Source organism: Protomyctophum bolini (assembly GCF_963924005.1).
Source record: "Protomyctophum bolini genome assembly, chromosome: 6".
NCBI classification, from domain to species: Eukaryota; Metazoa; Chordata; class Actinopteri; order Myctophiformes; family Myctophidae; genus Protomyctophum; species Protomyctophum bolini.
In genome coordinates, this window is record NC_137867.1 from 39,977,825 (window position 1) to 39,993,874 (window position 16,050).

At 43.0% G+C, this 16,050-nt stretch overlaps 1 protein-coding gene across 2 annotated transcripts in view; it reads right to left on the reverse strand.

Annotated features, from left to right (window-relative positions):
* Nucleotides 1-1,254: 1,254 nt before the first annotated feature.
* nr6a1a (nuclear receptor subfamily 6, group A, member 1a) overlaps nucleotides 1,255-16,050 on the reverse strand; it is a gene marked incomplete at both ends in the record, with an annotated part of 100,081 nt that continues 85,285 nt past the window's right edge. For both annotated transcript variants that reach the window (XM_080765543.1, XM_080765542.1), the window contains 8 exons: nucleotides 1,255-1,391; nucleotides 1,755-1,907; nucleotides 2,047-2,168; nucleotides 4,688-4,942; nucleotides 5,735-5,965; nucleotides 7,578-7,738; nucleotides 10,260-10,315; nucleotides 12,098-12,328. In XM_080765543.1, the coding sequence (XP_080621669.1) occupies nucleotides 1,255-1,391; nucleotides 1,755-1,907; nucleotides 2,047-2,168; nucleotides 4,688-4,942; nucleotides 5,735-5,965; nucleotides 7,578-7,738; nucleotides 10,260-10,315; nucleotides 12,098-12,328 (1,346 nt within the window). The remainder of the gene's footprint in view (nucleotides 1,392-1,754; nucleotides 1,908-2,046; nucleotides 2,169-4,687; nucleotides 4,943-5,734; nucleotides 5,966-7,577; nucleotides 7,739-10,259; nucleotides 10,316-12,097; nucleotides 12,329-16,050) is intronic.

Below are 16,050 nucleotides of genomic sequence, written 5' to 3' on the forward strand. Positions count from 1 at the left end.
AGCCTGACTGTGCAGATCACAGACCCAGTGAGCATGTGCTGAGGCTCGTTTCTGGTTCAGATCGCAGACCCAGTGAGCATGTGCTGAGGCTCGGTTCTGGGCCTGGGGGGGTAGCAGGTGGGCAGGACTCAGAGCTATAGCGTGAGGGCCCTTGGGACAGATCCAGACTGTCTGGGGGTAGACATGTTAATGTATCTCAGAGAGAAGCATTTGGGATGAGATCCAGCAACAAACTTTTTCTGTCCAGCGGAGAGTCTCCCCTCCGACACAGATTGATTCATTTCTTATTCTGATCCTTCATTGATAAGAAATAGTTTTTTTTTTCTTTAATATATTTTCTGTTGAGCTATCAGCTCCCTACCCATCATTGGGTGTTTGAAAAAAGCTTTTGCATAACACTTTGGTCAAAAAACAATAAATCTAACAGCGAACCTAGCTATCCTCCCATTCCCCTGCAATAAAGCCTTTGATCCACAGTCTTTGATTGTAAAAATACCCGTATGCTCCTTATTTCAATGAAGATCCCACAAATCCACCTACTGTCACCTCACTTAGCCATGGAATGTTAATTTGACAAAGACCACCTCCTACAAGCGGGATGTCTGAGATTCCATGTCGATAGAGTAGCAGAACTCTATTTCATTTTGTAATTGCAACTGCAGTTACAAAGAAAAAAAGAAAAGAAAAAAAAACACTGTTTTTGAATCTTTGGTTTATGCAGCTCCTTTGAGCATTCAGTATCTGATTGAGGTGCCAAGGCACCCAGAAAGGATTTGGTTTTAGACTGGACAGCTCTTCATCTCAAACAGCAAGAAAAAAAGGTACCTGAAATTAGCAACAACATCTTCCTGAGGTAGTCTCAAAACACTGGTCAACACGTGTCTATCCGCCCCCGTCCGATTCAAATAAAACTCTTTAAAGTCTAGCTCTAACAATGGCAACACCGACACATTGAGCAAATCGGATACACACTTGTAAACTCCAACGACCAACGCATCCATGTGCATTTCGTTTTTTTTCCTTTTGTACAGAAGCATGTGCACAGTGTAAATCAGCATACATTCAGCTCTGTCGTGTAATAAATATATAAAGAAAAAGTTACAAAAAAAAAAACTAGCTGCTTGTCACATTCACACGAAGGGAGACCAGTCTCTTGGTGCCCCCCTCAGTGGCCCCAGGCCAGGAGGAGTCCTGGTGCCCCCTCAGTCACCTCGGGGCCAGGAGGAGTCCTGGTAGCTTGGAGCGGGCGGGCCTCTAGTTTCCGGCAGACGTTCCAGTGGGGACGCAGGGCGACGGGCCGGACCTGTAGCTGTTCATGCTGGATTTGCTGGAGTGCAAGACTGCTTTGAACAGGAGGGGGAGCTGTTCTAGTGGAACGCTGACCAGCTTCCCTGAAAATACACATGCATTCCAACGTCAATATGAATGCATCTTTATACAACCCTACAACCCACTTATCCTAGAATCCAACAACACAATAGGTCATGGCCATTACCTGTATAAACAATGAACCAGCAAACTAGTGGCTGTCTGTATGCTACATGGAATATACCGGTATAGAAAAACAAAAAAGATTATGCCCTAATGACAGAATAGTGTTTGTGATCAGCATTTGCATTGCAACTTTTCTCTATGCAATTTGACAAGTCAAGTCACTTGCGACGCATTGCGCCGGCATGCACTGACCCGCAACGTGGCAATTCAGACCACTGCGCCTGCGTCACTTTGATGTGGACTGAGCAGAAAAATCTTACCAGCAATGCAGCGGATCTCTGGCAGACACATCATGATCTCAGGGAAGCGTTTGGGTTGGTGCGGATACTTAAACTCGGTGTAGTCCTGGCACACATACCAGTAGCGCTTGTTCAGCTGCTCAAGCTGGGAGACATTGGTCAATCCCCGGATATCTGCAGAGGGTAGAAATGTTGCATGTACAGTATGAATCCACATGAATGATTACACCGTGAAATTCAATTCAAACGTCAATTTAACTCCATAACACTAGTTGGGACTTTACTGAATGTGCAGTGAAATAGTTGCCGTTACCTTGGTTGAGGAAGTTGATGGCTTTCATACAGGCGTACTCCTCGTTGCTGACCTTCAACTGGTGGAACTTGCGGAATAGATAGATCAGCCTCTCCATCACCTCCATGCCGTCCTCGCTGAACCTGAGAAGGTACACGGAAAATGTTTGTCAATGGCGCTGAACTCAAAAACACAAATTCTCATTTTAGTTTGGAAAGATCTGCATAAAACTTGCTCAATGAATCACTTGTTCCAATCGAGCATGACAAAAAGGGAGTAAAACGTCAAAGACAAAAGTGAGTTCCCATAAGAGTTAATTATTAAAGTTTCTTTTGCTAAAATGAGACACAAGGAGGACTGAGAGGAATGGGATTATGTCAGAACCATGACAGTGATTGAGGGCAGAATGTGCTCAACTTAACATTATGTCTTGCTGACCAACCCATTCCTGTATTTCTGCGATCCAACCCAGTAAATCCGTGCACCAATCTTCATCCTTGTCATTCTGTACTCACAGACCTCAAATCTCTGTAGCAGATCTCAAACCTCTCATGTCTACCAAAAGCTGGCTCTGCCACCGTAAATTGGATACCTGCACCTCAGATGAATAAACTGCAGGCAAATTGACTGAAGCAACATGACGGCGGCGTAAATCTCGCAGGAAATTAGGAGCAAATGTGTCATGAGGTCAGATAATTCAGGTCTGATTTACACAGCAGTGAACCCCCACACGCGCGTTCTACCCTGGCGTGGGACAGATGTGTATTTCATGCACCAGACGGTGCTAGCCAGAGCTCTGTCTTGAGTCATCCTCCCCTACATGGACCAGATAACTGCTCCCCGTCCAACAACAATACGGGCCACTGTGATAGCAGAAATATCAAACCCTTTGGAGATATAGAACTCACGGAGTGGAACGCCTTGCCTTTGTAGGAGAATGTTGTTGCAGTAGAGCGGGATTTATACCTAGTTAAGCACCAGAAATAGCTCATCTACAAGCTCACACCGTGTCACAGAGAAACACCTCGGGAGCTTGTATATCTACTATTCTCAGTGCATGACACAGGGTGCAATGAAGTGTATCATATCCTTTAAATCCTGATGCCCACCGCTCGCTATAGTGAAATATGGAGTTAAAAAGGACACAAACGCCAGTGTTTTATAGTTTACATTAATGAGAACTGATACCCTTGATATAAGGGGTCAGAGGCAATATGAGCCACTCTATCTAATCTAGCACCAGCCTAAATTAATAAGGCTGCTTTCCATCACCATTAAACATACAGCAGTAAAAGCTAGCTTAATATTAAGCCTTTAAAGCGATGTCTAACTTTGGTAGTAGAATTTTGAGTTGTATATAGTTACCTGGCCATGATTAATACGTCAAAGATATTGTCGATCACCTTCATCTGTAGCTTCTGTGCTCCAGGAACTGGATGTAGCGATTCCGTTCACTTTTATCGTACGAGGAAAAACCTCTCAAAATCACACTTTTAGCACATAAAAACCAATACGTAATTGTCCTGGTACGTAATTTGATTATTTCGCCTACCAGCGGACAATATTTGTGCAGCAACAGAGAGTGTCCTCCCATGGCAGCTTCTCGCTTGTGAGGAACTGAACCCCTTTCTCCACCGTGGTGGGCAGATACATCGGACCGGCAATAAGTAGCGGAGGTTTGTCCTCAGTATTATTCAAACACAAAGTGGTGTGGAAGACCCGGCCTAGGGAGACGGCATCCGGACAAGATGCCAGAACCACATTATTCTCTCCCAGACGACAGGGCTTCTTAACCTGAATTTAGACCCGAGGAAGATTCTAAAAAAAAAGGGTCTTTCTGAAAAACCTATGTTTCTCTGCCAGTGGTGCTCAAATCTTTTCATGTCAAGGACAAGGACCCCCAAAATTACATGTACCGTATTTAGCCGCCGATCCCCTTCTGAAAATATATTTTTTTAATGTTCGAGCCACATTTTCAAGATTTTTCAAAAATAGCAGATCTACAAGCTCATAGATGTAGATCTGCTTTTCAATAGCTAAAGTATAACAAAATGCTTTAAACACCAAAAGGGGTTCCCGTCCAGAATGGGTACCTATCCGCAAGGGAGCCAGCCACCCTTCCTGGCAAAACTTTACATGACCATAGGTGAGAGTCGGTAGGAAGACTTCCCGGTTTAATACAGTGTATATCTGTGCATACAAAATGAATGGTCTTGTGCCAACTGCGTTCTCCGGGTGCGATGTGATCATGTGAACGCATAGTCCCAGTGCCGATACAACCGGGGTGCAGTCCGACAGGCATTAGTCCGACAACACCGTCACCCCCGACACCCGTGGCCGGTTACAACTAACCTGGTGGCCGGGTTAAAACTCACCCGTGGCTCCCGACATGCGCGGCAGGTTAAAACTAACCCATCCATGGCAGGTTAAAGCGAACCGAAGGCATGGAGCTCGTTAATCTTTTTTGATAACAAGCCCCTTATTGAGCAGGCTTATCGAGGCGGGTTCTTATCGAGCCCACTATCGAGCATTTTCTAATTATTTTGTGGAAAGTTTCAACTTTAAAAGTCTAATTTTGTTACCTGGACAGCGCTGGTTGGCAAGTATCAATACACTTTTAGACCGACATGTTTGATCGCAATCACTTTGCCGGCACACTCACCCTTGCAGCTCGTCGTCCGAGGGCGTGTACTTGGCCGTGACGTCGGCCAGGTCGCCGAAGATCTGCGCGCTGTAGATGGTGAGGCAGGAGAGCAGGATGAGCTCCTGCCAGGTGGAGCTGAGCAGGCAGGTGTAGTCCTCGATGGAGAGCTCGCAGAAGAACGGCAGCTTCTTGATCCAGGAGATCTGGCGGAACAGCAGCTCGTCCGCCAGGCGGCACAGCAGGGCAAACAGCTCCACCTGGGTCACCTTGTATCTAAAAAGAAATCACATCAGCACAATCCACTGTTAAGAGGTGAAATCTGAGATATAAAATAAGGTCAGATTTACAAAGAGGCGTATATTCCTTTCTCTACATCAGTGGAAGGTTTCACTTTCATTATTCGCTGAAGTGAACCACTTCGAGGACGTCCAAGGCACTCTTGTTTAACAAATAATTTAAAGTATATTTCTTTTGCCCGCTCTGAGCTCAAAATGTTCAGAACCGTATCCAACCATTAGACCATATTAACCAACGTTGTTAACTCAGAGTTGAAACAACAGGTTGAGAATAACTGATTAAGAGGGCAGTTATATATGTTGCTGTCGGGAGGAAACCTCGTAACTCCATTTTTTAGGTTTTATACTTTTTTTGGCATAAATCAGTGCTATCGAACACCCTTTACGCCTGTGTGTTGTTTTGGAAATATTGAACCAATGGAAAGTAGTAAAAAGTGCTTTGGAGAAAACCTCTTAACTCCATTGGACCCTCAAAATGTCTGCTAAAGCAACTAACTCCACCACCTCTCTCCTTCTCATGGAAGTAATTGACAAAATATAAAGTTACAACACCAACTTTTATGAGGCAGTATTGCTTTGTTTTAAAAATATACGGTCTTCTTTATTTTCATTTCCTGAAAAATGAACATTTTGGAGTTATGAGGTTTCCTCCCGACAGCAGAGATATAATACTAACAGTCTTTAGGTCAAGCAACTCACCCATCCTCTATAAGCATGAGGGTGGCCAGTGGAGCGATAATAATACAACATCAAATGTAAAGCAACTCACCCATCCTCTATAAGCATGGGGGTGGCCAGTGGAGCCAGGTCCTCGGCTGCCACCAGCTGCAGAACAAGGGGGTGGGACTGGGGATACAGGCTGCGGGGCTGCGGCGCCAGCAGCCCCGACTGGGCGGCGTAGCTGAACAGGTGAGGCAGGAGCTGGTAGGGTGTGGACATGGAGGTGTTGATGTACTGGTCCCTGAGAGCGGCCGTGTAGCCGTTCATCTCCACAGAGCGACTAGTGGACACAAACGGAGAGAGAGAGAGAGAGAGAGGTTACGAAAGTTAGATGTTTGTGTGCTTGTGCGTGCGTGTGTGCGTGTTGAATTTGTTGCATTGCAGTGCGACGCGTTGTAAGCTTATAGATCTGCCATTTTCAGCATGCAACCAGTGTAAAATTTGACATCAAGGCCTGTCAAAACACACTTTAGTCGACTAAATAAACTGTAGATTTAGTGGACTAAAATCTTGTGACACTTAGTCGACTAAAACTAGACTAACACTACAACATTTCAGGTGACTAAAATGTGTCTAAAACTAAATTCAAGACTATGACTAAAACTAAAATAAAAGTTTGCTCTCAAAAACAACACTGGTGTGTGTGTGTGTGTGTGTGTGTGTGTCAGGATTCCTACTTTCGGGCCTCTAATTTCGGGCCCGTGGGTCGCTCCCTGGGCAAGCTGCCCCCGAAAGATCGAGGTATCAGAGATAGAAAGCGGACATTCTGACATTCCATAAAGTATGAAATGACATTCGATAATGTTCCATACTTTCTAAATATGCGTGGGAACCCTATGTGCGTGAGAACAGATTGGCACATACAATGATGCAGAACAGTGGGGTCCAGTGTTCACCATACCACCCTACGGTAGAACTAACCCAAATAATCCTGCTGTGAGGCGCTTGAGTGGAATGAAAGCACTTGGTGTTGGTTGGTTTCAGAAGGATCACAACATGGATGCTTGTAGACTAGAACTTTTCCATCAAGTTCACCGTGTTCATAAATATGCATTTCACTTGGCGCTACATTACTTTCACTCATTTCTGCTGACTATTTATTTGATTTAAAAAAAAGTGCATTGCAATTAATTATGAGTTTATGTAGCCTTGGGGGAGATAAGTCTAATGTTTACATAGAATGAGACTAAAATACATGCCACCGCACTAGCCACCTAGACAATATTTGGCCTTGATGACTGCAGATAGACAATGCGATCGTCTCCGTAGTGAGAATGCCAGATAAGCGTGCCAAGTCCTTTGTGTGCTGCTATCACCAAAGCCTTAAGCAGAGGCAGGAGCAGAAGCAGCGGCTACATATTCATGGCATTCTTTCGCTGATGAATGCCTTAACTAAGTCTAGCCCATTAAGACCTGGAACGCATCTGTGTCGCCTTAGCTTTTAACCATTATTTTAAACTTTAGCTGTTGAAAAATAGCAGATATACAAGCTTGTGATCTGCCATCTTTGAAAAAAAAACGTGTGCAAATCTTTGAATATAATTCTTTCACCAGCAAATGTTTTTAACTCATATCTTTGCTTCTGGGGGATATTCTGAACATATTTTCAGATGGGATCAGCGGCCAATTACATATAAGTTTTGGGGTCCTTGACATTAAATAGTTTGAGCACCACTGATAGGTATGGAAACATAGGTATTTTTTTTCCAGAAAACTGTCATGATTTAGAAGACATTTGTAGAATCTGGTCTCAGGTCTCAATGGACTAGCAGAGACGGGAATGAGGTGTTAGGGCTGTCACGGCCAGATCATTATCTCAGCGATGGAGGGCGGCGAATGCCACCGTTGCCCAGATTGAGCGGGGGGGAGGCGGTGGCGGCGAGGAAACTCACTTGGACGACAATGTGGAGGCGGGTGACGGCTGGTTGCCCTCCGAGGCGCCGTTGCTAGGCGAGCTGTGGTCACTGTCGCCGTTGTTGCCCCAGGTGTGTTCCGGTGCCTCTTCCTTGAACTCCTGGCCTGACATGATTCGCTCAATCTCCTCCTCTGTGATCTGAGGACAGAGAGAGAGAGAGAAAGAGGGGGGGGGGTCGGTGGGTGGTAGACAAGAAAGAGAGGGGGAAGCGGAGAGTAGAAGAGATGGAGAGAAAGAAGGAGTGAGGGTGAAATAGAAAGAAGGAGAGAAAGAAAGTTAGTTGCATTAAATGGGTTTATGTCCCCGTGTGACCAGGGTATGTTTTTGCGTCTCATTCAATTGATCAGCATTGACGAGCTATCCAGTTAACACAGAGGTGCAAGGACGATGTTGCCCGGCGCACACAAACTCTGCCGGTGAAATGGAAAACGAGGCATGACGGACGAGTGAGGTGAGGAAGTGGAGCTGGGTTCAGACTAGAGATGCACACATAAAGCTTAAAATAAGAGGATAGTAATGGTCATTCTTCTTGCACTTCCACGTGAAGAAATGAAAAGCTCAAGTGACAAAAATATATATATATAAAACATCTTGAGTGCATTTTTAAAAAAGCAAAACAAAAAAAAACTGCCTTGTATCCGCAGTGATCTGAATTGGGGGCTTGGGGGTCAATTTACTTTCACTTCCACCAATTCAGCACGTAAATGGAAACGACAAGATACTCATCATTAATAATGACAGAAAGGTGCTCCGTTCATTATGGTCACAAAAAAGATGCCACATTCCCTTTTTACCGACACCAATTTGTATTTTTAATATAATTTATTTTTTATTGCGACAGAATTGTCTGAATTGACCACATGTTGCTGTTCTGAATACAATTCTGCAGCTTCACAGTTGTGATGACTCCGTTTTAATTAGCCTCGGGGTCAGCCAGTTCCCTGACCACTCTGGTCTGCATGTATTCACAGGCAATAATGAAATGGGGAGACTGAATAGATCTTTTCACTCTTAACAACATTCTAAATGGGCCCAAGTATATTTCCTGTTGCAGTGTTTGTGAATATTCAGTAGCTGGCACTTGGACCCAAGGTGGTCCCTCCTTAGTAATGCAATATTCTGCTGAGAAGCTCTAAAGAATACTGTCAATAATGTGTGGGCTATTCTGAAAGGGAATGGAAATTATCAATTAGTGCTGATGGTAGACCTTATGTAATGGACGAGCTAACCTGGGTCAATTGTATTACATGCGTTGTGTTGCATTCAAACATTATACAGTTAAATAATAAATAATGGATCCATTTGAACTCAGTATGTCCGTTTTGGACATATAGTCCGGCAGCAGAGGTGGACGGGTGGGAAATTTGGTATTATAGTATTTTTTATTGGCCTAAAATATTGTCTATATACATACATTCATGAATCCAATTGCTGACCGGCTGAAAGTAAAAAAAAATAGGGGTTTCTTGTGACCCTACCATTAACATCTTATGGCAGGCAAAAATGTCAAACTTTCCTTTTGCTTTAAGTGTGTGATGTCAAACTAGGGGGTTTTCATGATTCTGAATCCATTCCAAGCATTAGTTTTGCACAAAACACACTCCTTGGGCTAAAAACAGCCATAGACATGACAAATGTGATGAGGTCAGCACATTTTGGGCACATTTAGGCAAGTGGCTATGGTTGGAGAAATACGCTCCCAAAACTAATGCTTGGAATGGATTCAGAATCAGAACATGTCACATGCTACTTAAAGCAAAAGGAAAATTTGACATTTTTGCCAGCCATAGGATGTTAATGGTAGTGTCACAAGAAACCCCTATAAAAAAGATTGCCCAATACTAACAGCCGGTCAACAAGTGGATTCATGAATGTGTGTGTATATAGACAATATTTTAGGCCAATAAAAAAAGACTATACCAAATTTCCCGCTTCAAACAAAAGAAGCCTGTCAGCTGCCGGGCTAATACGAGTTCCACCTGACGGCGAGATGATATTGATAATATGAGGACTGCCCATAAGTCCAACCTCCCGTTAGTCTGACCTACGTGACCAGTTAAGACTGAGGTTAGGGTTAGAGACCTACGTGACTGGTTAAGACTGAGTCTTCAATAGTCCCTATTGAAGACTCACTTTTTCTCGCGGCCTTCGACAGTGCCTGATTATGAAAATGTCATACTGTATAGCTCTATTTATTCTTATTTAGTCTTTCTGTTCCTCCATATTGTTACCATGCACTTTTGTTATGTTTGCATGTACTGTTCTGTCTTTTCTATTTTATATACCTGTACAGCACTCTGGTCGACCATTGGTCGTCGTGATATGTGCTATACAAATAAAGTTTGAATTGAGTTGAGTTGAGTTGAGTTACGTGGCTGGTTATGACTGAGGTTATGGTTAGGGATAGTGTTAGTTAGCAATCATGGGAGGTCGGAATATTGAGAGGTCGGAAAAATTGGCACTGTTAACCCATTTTTACCTGAGATCAGATTCTAAAAATGTCTTCTACATCCTGACAGTTTTCTGAAAAAGCTATGTTTCTATGTCAGTCGTTCTTCGATTTTTTTCAAAAATAGCAGACCTACAAGCTCTTAGGTCTGCTATTTTTCAATAGCTAAAGCATTACATAATGCTAACACCAAAAGGGGTTAATATTTACCTGAACAGGTCCAATGCTTTTGTTCCTCCCTCCAGGCATGCCATCTTCTCTGATTGCTGAAAAGCAAGAAAATTAATTTTACTGGAAGGGAAAGATTACTTTACACATGACTACTTTTAGGTTTTGCATCCATTTATTGATTTAAAATAAATCATTTCATAAGAAGAATCATAGCTCAGCTTAGTGGAAAAACAATTGAATCCATTACATTGGAGTAGCTAGTAGAGAAAGGTCACACATGTAGGATATTCCTCTGTCCAACAGAGGGTGCTGTTTAACTACAGTACAGAGGATTACAACACGGTTCTAGTACAGTGGGTTTTCAACCCTTTTCATATTAAGGACCATTATTTATTGGGCATTTGAGCCACGGACCACCATCTGATGAGATGTAGCCTCTCAGACCCAAAACTAAAGAATATTGTGTTGTCGTTGGATACGATTTCTTCAATTCCATGCTTTTGGCAAATGTTGATCAAAATAACAATTCTTCTACATTCTCTAATTGTGTAGACTTCTTAATGAAGTAAGTAATGCAGATATTTAACAATAATTTAACTCTTGAGAGTGTGAAATGAAACCAAATGAACCCGTACGGTCTCTTAAGTCTTTAAGATTTTGAACAGTATTATTAAAAACAGCTTGTAAAACTAAACCACTTAATAACTACATTGAATCCAGTTTCCAATTTCCAGAAAGGCAACCCAACCACATACCCCGTATTTGGGATCTAAATTAAGTCCTGTGTCCTTTCCTTCTGGTAATGTAAAGGAGGACATGACGATCTAGAGCAGGGGTTTTCAACTGGTGGTCCATGGACCACTGGTGGTCCGTGAAGGAATTGCATGTGGTCCCTGACCATGCATTTAGGAACATAGGAAAGTGAAGACTGTCATTTATTCATTTTCCTGGGGAAACTAAATGAGTTTCGAATCTCAATGGGAAGTGTAGTCTGGTTCAGTCCTCATAATTAGGAAATATAATATTGCATGTTGTGTGTGTGTGCTCGACGCTCACACAATCAGTATATCAGTTCATATAGAAATTAGTTTAATATGGAAGGTTGGATAAAGTAAGAATGGAATTATAGTAACCTTGAGAGCCAATCTGGGAACGCATTAAGTAAATAATAATAATAATGTTTTTCCCCTGAGACACAGCCTATACTGCCCCTGCTGGTGTATGATGTCCTTTCCTTGCATGTGCAATCATAAAGGTGGTAAAAGTAGGGGTGTTTTAGTTACTTTATGTTCTGCTTAAAGGTGATATGTTTTGGTTAAAACATTATTATTTTTTAAATATAAACAGTTCTATATTATATATTCTGATAGCTATCATTGCTAGTATAAAGTAGGGGTCTCTCAAACTTTTTAACAGAAAATGGATTTTCAGGCGGTTTGACAATTTCAGCCAATCATTTCATGACGACGCCAGGCCCAGGAAATAATTCCCAATGCATTTTTCCCATAGACATTTCAAAAAGTATTTATTTAAAGACCTTATAAGCGTCATACAAAGCCAACTCGAGTTGTGACAAATCATGACAACAAACACAATATTTTGGACCAAACTAATAATTACAAAGAATAAAAACAACAAAAAGGCGTTTTCTTCTTCTTTGTTTGGCCCAAAATAAATTGTCACAATTTCTCACAACTTAAGTTGGCTTTGTACGACTCTTAAAAGGTCTTTAAATAAATACTTTTTGAAATGTCTATGAGGAAAATGAACGAGGAATCATTTCCTGGGTCCTGGTAGGGGGCGGGACTGCGACGCTATATTCCGTGGGCACGTTGTGACCTTGTTAGATCTGCCGTGAGTGAAACCCATAGGCTCACCTTTGCGGTTCATCCCCATCTGCAGACACTTGAGCAGCCGGCAGTACTGGCAGCGGTTGCGCTGCTTGCGTGACATCTCACAGTTTTTGTCGCGGCTGCAGCGGTACACCCGCTTGTTGCAGATGCTGCGCTTGAAGAAGCCCTTGCATCCTTCACAGGAGATGATGCCATAGTGCAGGCCTGTGGCGCGGTCTCCACAGATAAGGCAAGTACGCTGGTCAGCTGGATCATCTGAGAAGACAAGAGGAGAACATGTGGGGTTTAGCATAGGGCAACTGTATCATGGCAAGAAAAAGAAAAGAGGGGAAGGAAATGGACCCAAGAAGGGGAGATTTCCTGGACCTGGGTCCATATTCTCAGAGTTACACCCAAACCACACCAGTTGCAGCTCTTAGTTGCAACTAGGCCCAACTCCTTGCAACAAAACCGTTTTAAGGTCAGCCACAGAAATGCAACTCCTTGCAACAAAACCGTTTTAAGGTCAGCCACACCGGGATAATGGTTGCAATGAGTTGCAAGTAGCTGCATGTTGCAATCATTGGTGCGGTTTGGGCTTCAAATGAACAACATGGATTTTACTAAGGGGTTTTCTACTGTCCCGTAAATAATTCTTTAATATAAATTCATCTAATGCATGAAAAGCAAATACTTTGCTGAAGGCACAAATCATTAATTGAGTTAATGGGGGCGATCGGGGCTTAAGTGCCCACCAGGCATTGCCTAATCCAAAGGATTCTTAAGCTCCAGCTATCATTTTGTGAAGGTGTAGTATTAGTAAGGTACAACAAGCAGGATGTGAGGCTCTTGAAGAGGACAGAGCACCGAGTGCAGACATCTTGTATGTTTTATTCAGCGAGCCTGACAGGAGAAAGGAGAGGGCTAAAATGACACGAGTGATTTGTTTACAGTCTCTCCTTTCTCTCCTCCTAACCATGACAGTGTCAAATGGAGGGCTCTGTACCCAAAACACAAGCTTCATTTTTAAGGTCAACAACTTAAAATATAGATGATCAGTATGTGAAAGTGTTACAGTTCTGTCATGGGGATCATTTGTAAGCTCTCCTCAAAGAAGTGCAATTGTCAGAAGAACATTCCTCTCACATTTCATCTAATTTTGTCAGTGTTCAACACAAGCTGGCAGCGAAATCTACCAACGTTCCCTTAAAGAGATATAGTTCAGATATTTTTTACTTAAGCTGTATGAAATACCATTAATATAGTGATTGCAACTGTATTCATTGATTACCCGAGTCCAGTGGTGGGAGTTCTGCTCTGGTTTTGGTGAAATATTAAGTAGTTCCGGTCATTTTGTGGGGTGCACAGGGGGCCACAGCACACATTAAAGTAAATTAATTCACAAAACTAGTGTAATTTGTATTGTTGACCTATTTCTACCATATAGTGCAACTTTCGTTCATTTTTTACCCCTCTATCACACGGAACTACTGTATGTTTTGCGTCCATATCACTACGCCCCCAAAAAATGTTTTAATGGATAGATGGGTCAAAGTTGAACAAACGTTGCGCTAATATTTTGGAAATAGGTTGACAATACAAATTACGCTAGTTTTGTGGATTAATTTACTTAAAATGCGTGGCCCCAGTGCCCCCCACTAAGTGACTTAATATTCACCAAAACCAGAGCAGAACTCCCACCACGGGACTCGGGCAATCAATTAATACCACTATATTAATGGCAAGTATTTCAACAACTTAAGTTCCCTTTAACGATAGAGAAGAAAGCCTATACTCAAAGACGTTGCACACATTCACTCTCGCAACAGTTAACCTTAACCTCGTTTCCTAAAAAAAAAGGGAGCTACTTTTTTTGCTGAACATTTGAAAATCGGAAAAGCTGTTAAGACAGGAATAAGTGAGGGCAGTAATTTGGAACACATGTGAGGATATTGGGGGCTCGGGGTAGAGGGAAGGGCTCCGCGGGAGAAAAAAACGGAAGTAGTGTGGAACAGGATGTCCTTAAAACTAAGCACGGTCAAAAATAGTAGGTGAAATTACATAGTGCTTGGAGTTTAAGTTTTGCCAGCGGCTTAGCAGCATATGCTGACCACGAGAGAACAAGGTATGAAGAATGGAAAGATCCAACGCCTACAGAAGAAGGTGGCTACACCAAAAGGACCGCGAGCCGACACAAACGACTACTACCCATGTGTATGCACGCACGTGTAATGGAGAGGATCAAAGAAAGATGTATTTCCTTTGAGGATCTCTCCTGTGAGCCTCAGATATTCTCAGTTACTTTTCCAGTTATTGAGGTAACCCCAAAGTCTGCGTGGCAGCAAACTGTTAAGACAGCAATCTCCAAAAAGCTTCCATTAATCCCCCCCATCTACCTCTAGCCCACATAATAAAACTCACTGAGGAAGCTTGGAATTAAGCCTGTGCACATATTCTCCACTGCATTAAGTACTATCAGACACACATAGGGCGGCACGTGCACATACACACACACACACACACGCAAAATCACACACACACAACAAATCAACAATGTGCACCCCCCCTCCTCCTCCTGCAAGCCACAGAGAGCAGATGGGTTGGACGCCATGGTTACAGTGAATAGCCCTGCTCTCCAGTTGGAATGTGGCCGGCGTGCACTGATCTGTATCACGGACGGCCCCGCCAGTGGAACGCCCGGGATCAAACATTAAAGGACCAGATTAGACGGCAACTCCGCCCAGGCAAGTCGCATGGCTTCCTAATTATGATATCAGCTAACAAGGTCACCCATCCATCGCTGTCAGTCAATGGGCAATTACATCTGAATTCTGTCACCCCCCTCCTCTCTCTTTCTGTGCCATCATCTGCTGGAAAGGAAGTGTTCTAAATATTGTGTTTTAAAAATAAGGAAAAAATCACACCCGTGTGAAGTGAGGGGCGCTTTTATCACCATGACGTAACATGTCGATTTGCTCAGACACATTTTTCTCCATTCATTGACCACGGCGCCCCTCAAAAAAAAGAGCAATCAAAATAATGGTGCTCGAATGAATCATTTTTGCGTTGCCTATTCAAAAAAGGTCAATAATATCTACTGCAAGACAAAAGCTAACCATGGAAACACTTCTGTGAGGTACCAACAATACAATGCAAGGAAATACAGAAATTGGGTGTTTTCTTTGGGGTTTTTTGTGGGTAACACCAGCGGAATCTTCACAGCCTTCCAACATTGTAGTCTCAATATTGTCCCTCATAACTGTTGCTCACCGATCTCTAAACATCCCATGCTTGTCGTGGTGGCCACTGAGCAGCTCCACTGACTGCATGTCACTCTTTAAGGTTTTCTGGTGACAAGCTCATTTCCCTAACCATTAAGCCTATTGTATGTTGCTGTACAATGTGTCAGTAGACAAATCTTTCATTTCAATGAGTGACACATCTGTACAATAAGGTATGAATTAGCCTTTAGACTACTGCCACCATCTAATAACTATAAATGCACCAAGTCTCTCTCTCTCTGTGTGTGTGTGTGCGTGCGTGCGTGTCAAAGTGCCCCAAAAAGGCTTCCGCCCGGGCTCTGTACAGGGCCCCTGCCCAGGGTCCAGAGCTGGCCTGTTCTGACATCATGCTGACGTCTGCATAGACTCCATATTTGGGCATGCCTGATAAAGAACTCCATAAAGAGACAGACATAATATCTGGGTGGGGCATTCATTTCCAACTTGCATCGTTCCAAGTAGGCCAGTTCCCAACGGGCACCGCTGCTCTAGTAATAATAATAATAATATTACAAAAATGATCTACAAAATATGCACCATATATATGCCCTCAATGCATTGTCATACATTCTAGGTCAGGGGTTTTCAACAGATTTTGATCCAGGGAGCGACCACTGTGTAGGGTGGGTCCATCATAGACCCACCTGACACAATAGTGGTGGTGGGTTCATGCACCACTCAATGGGTTAAAAAGAGTAGGTCTTTTGCCAGCTGCTT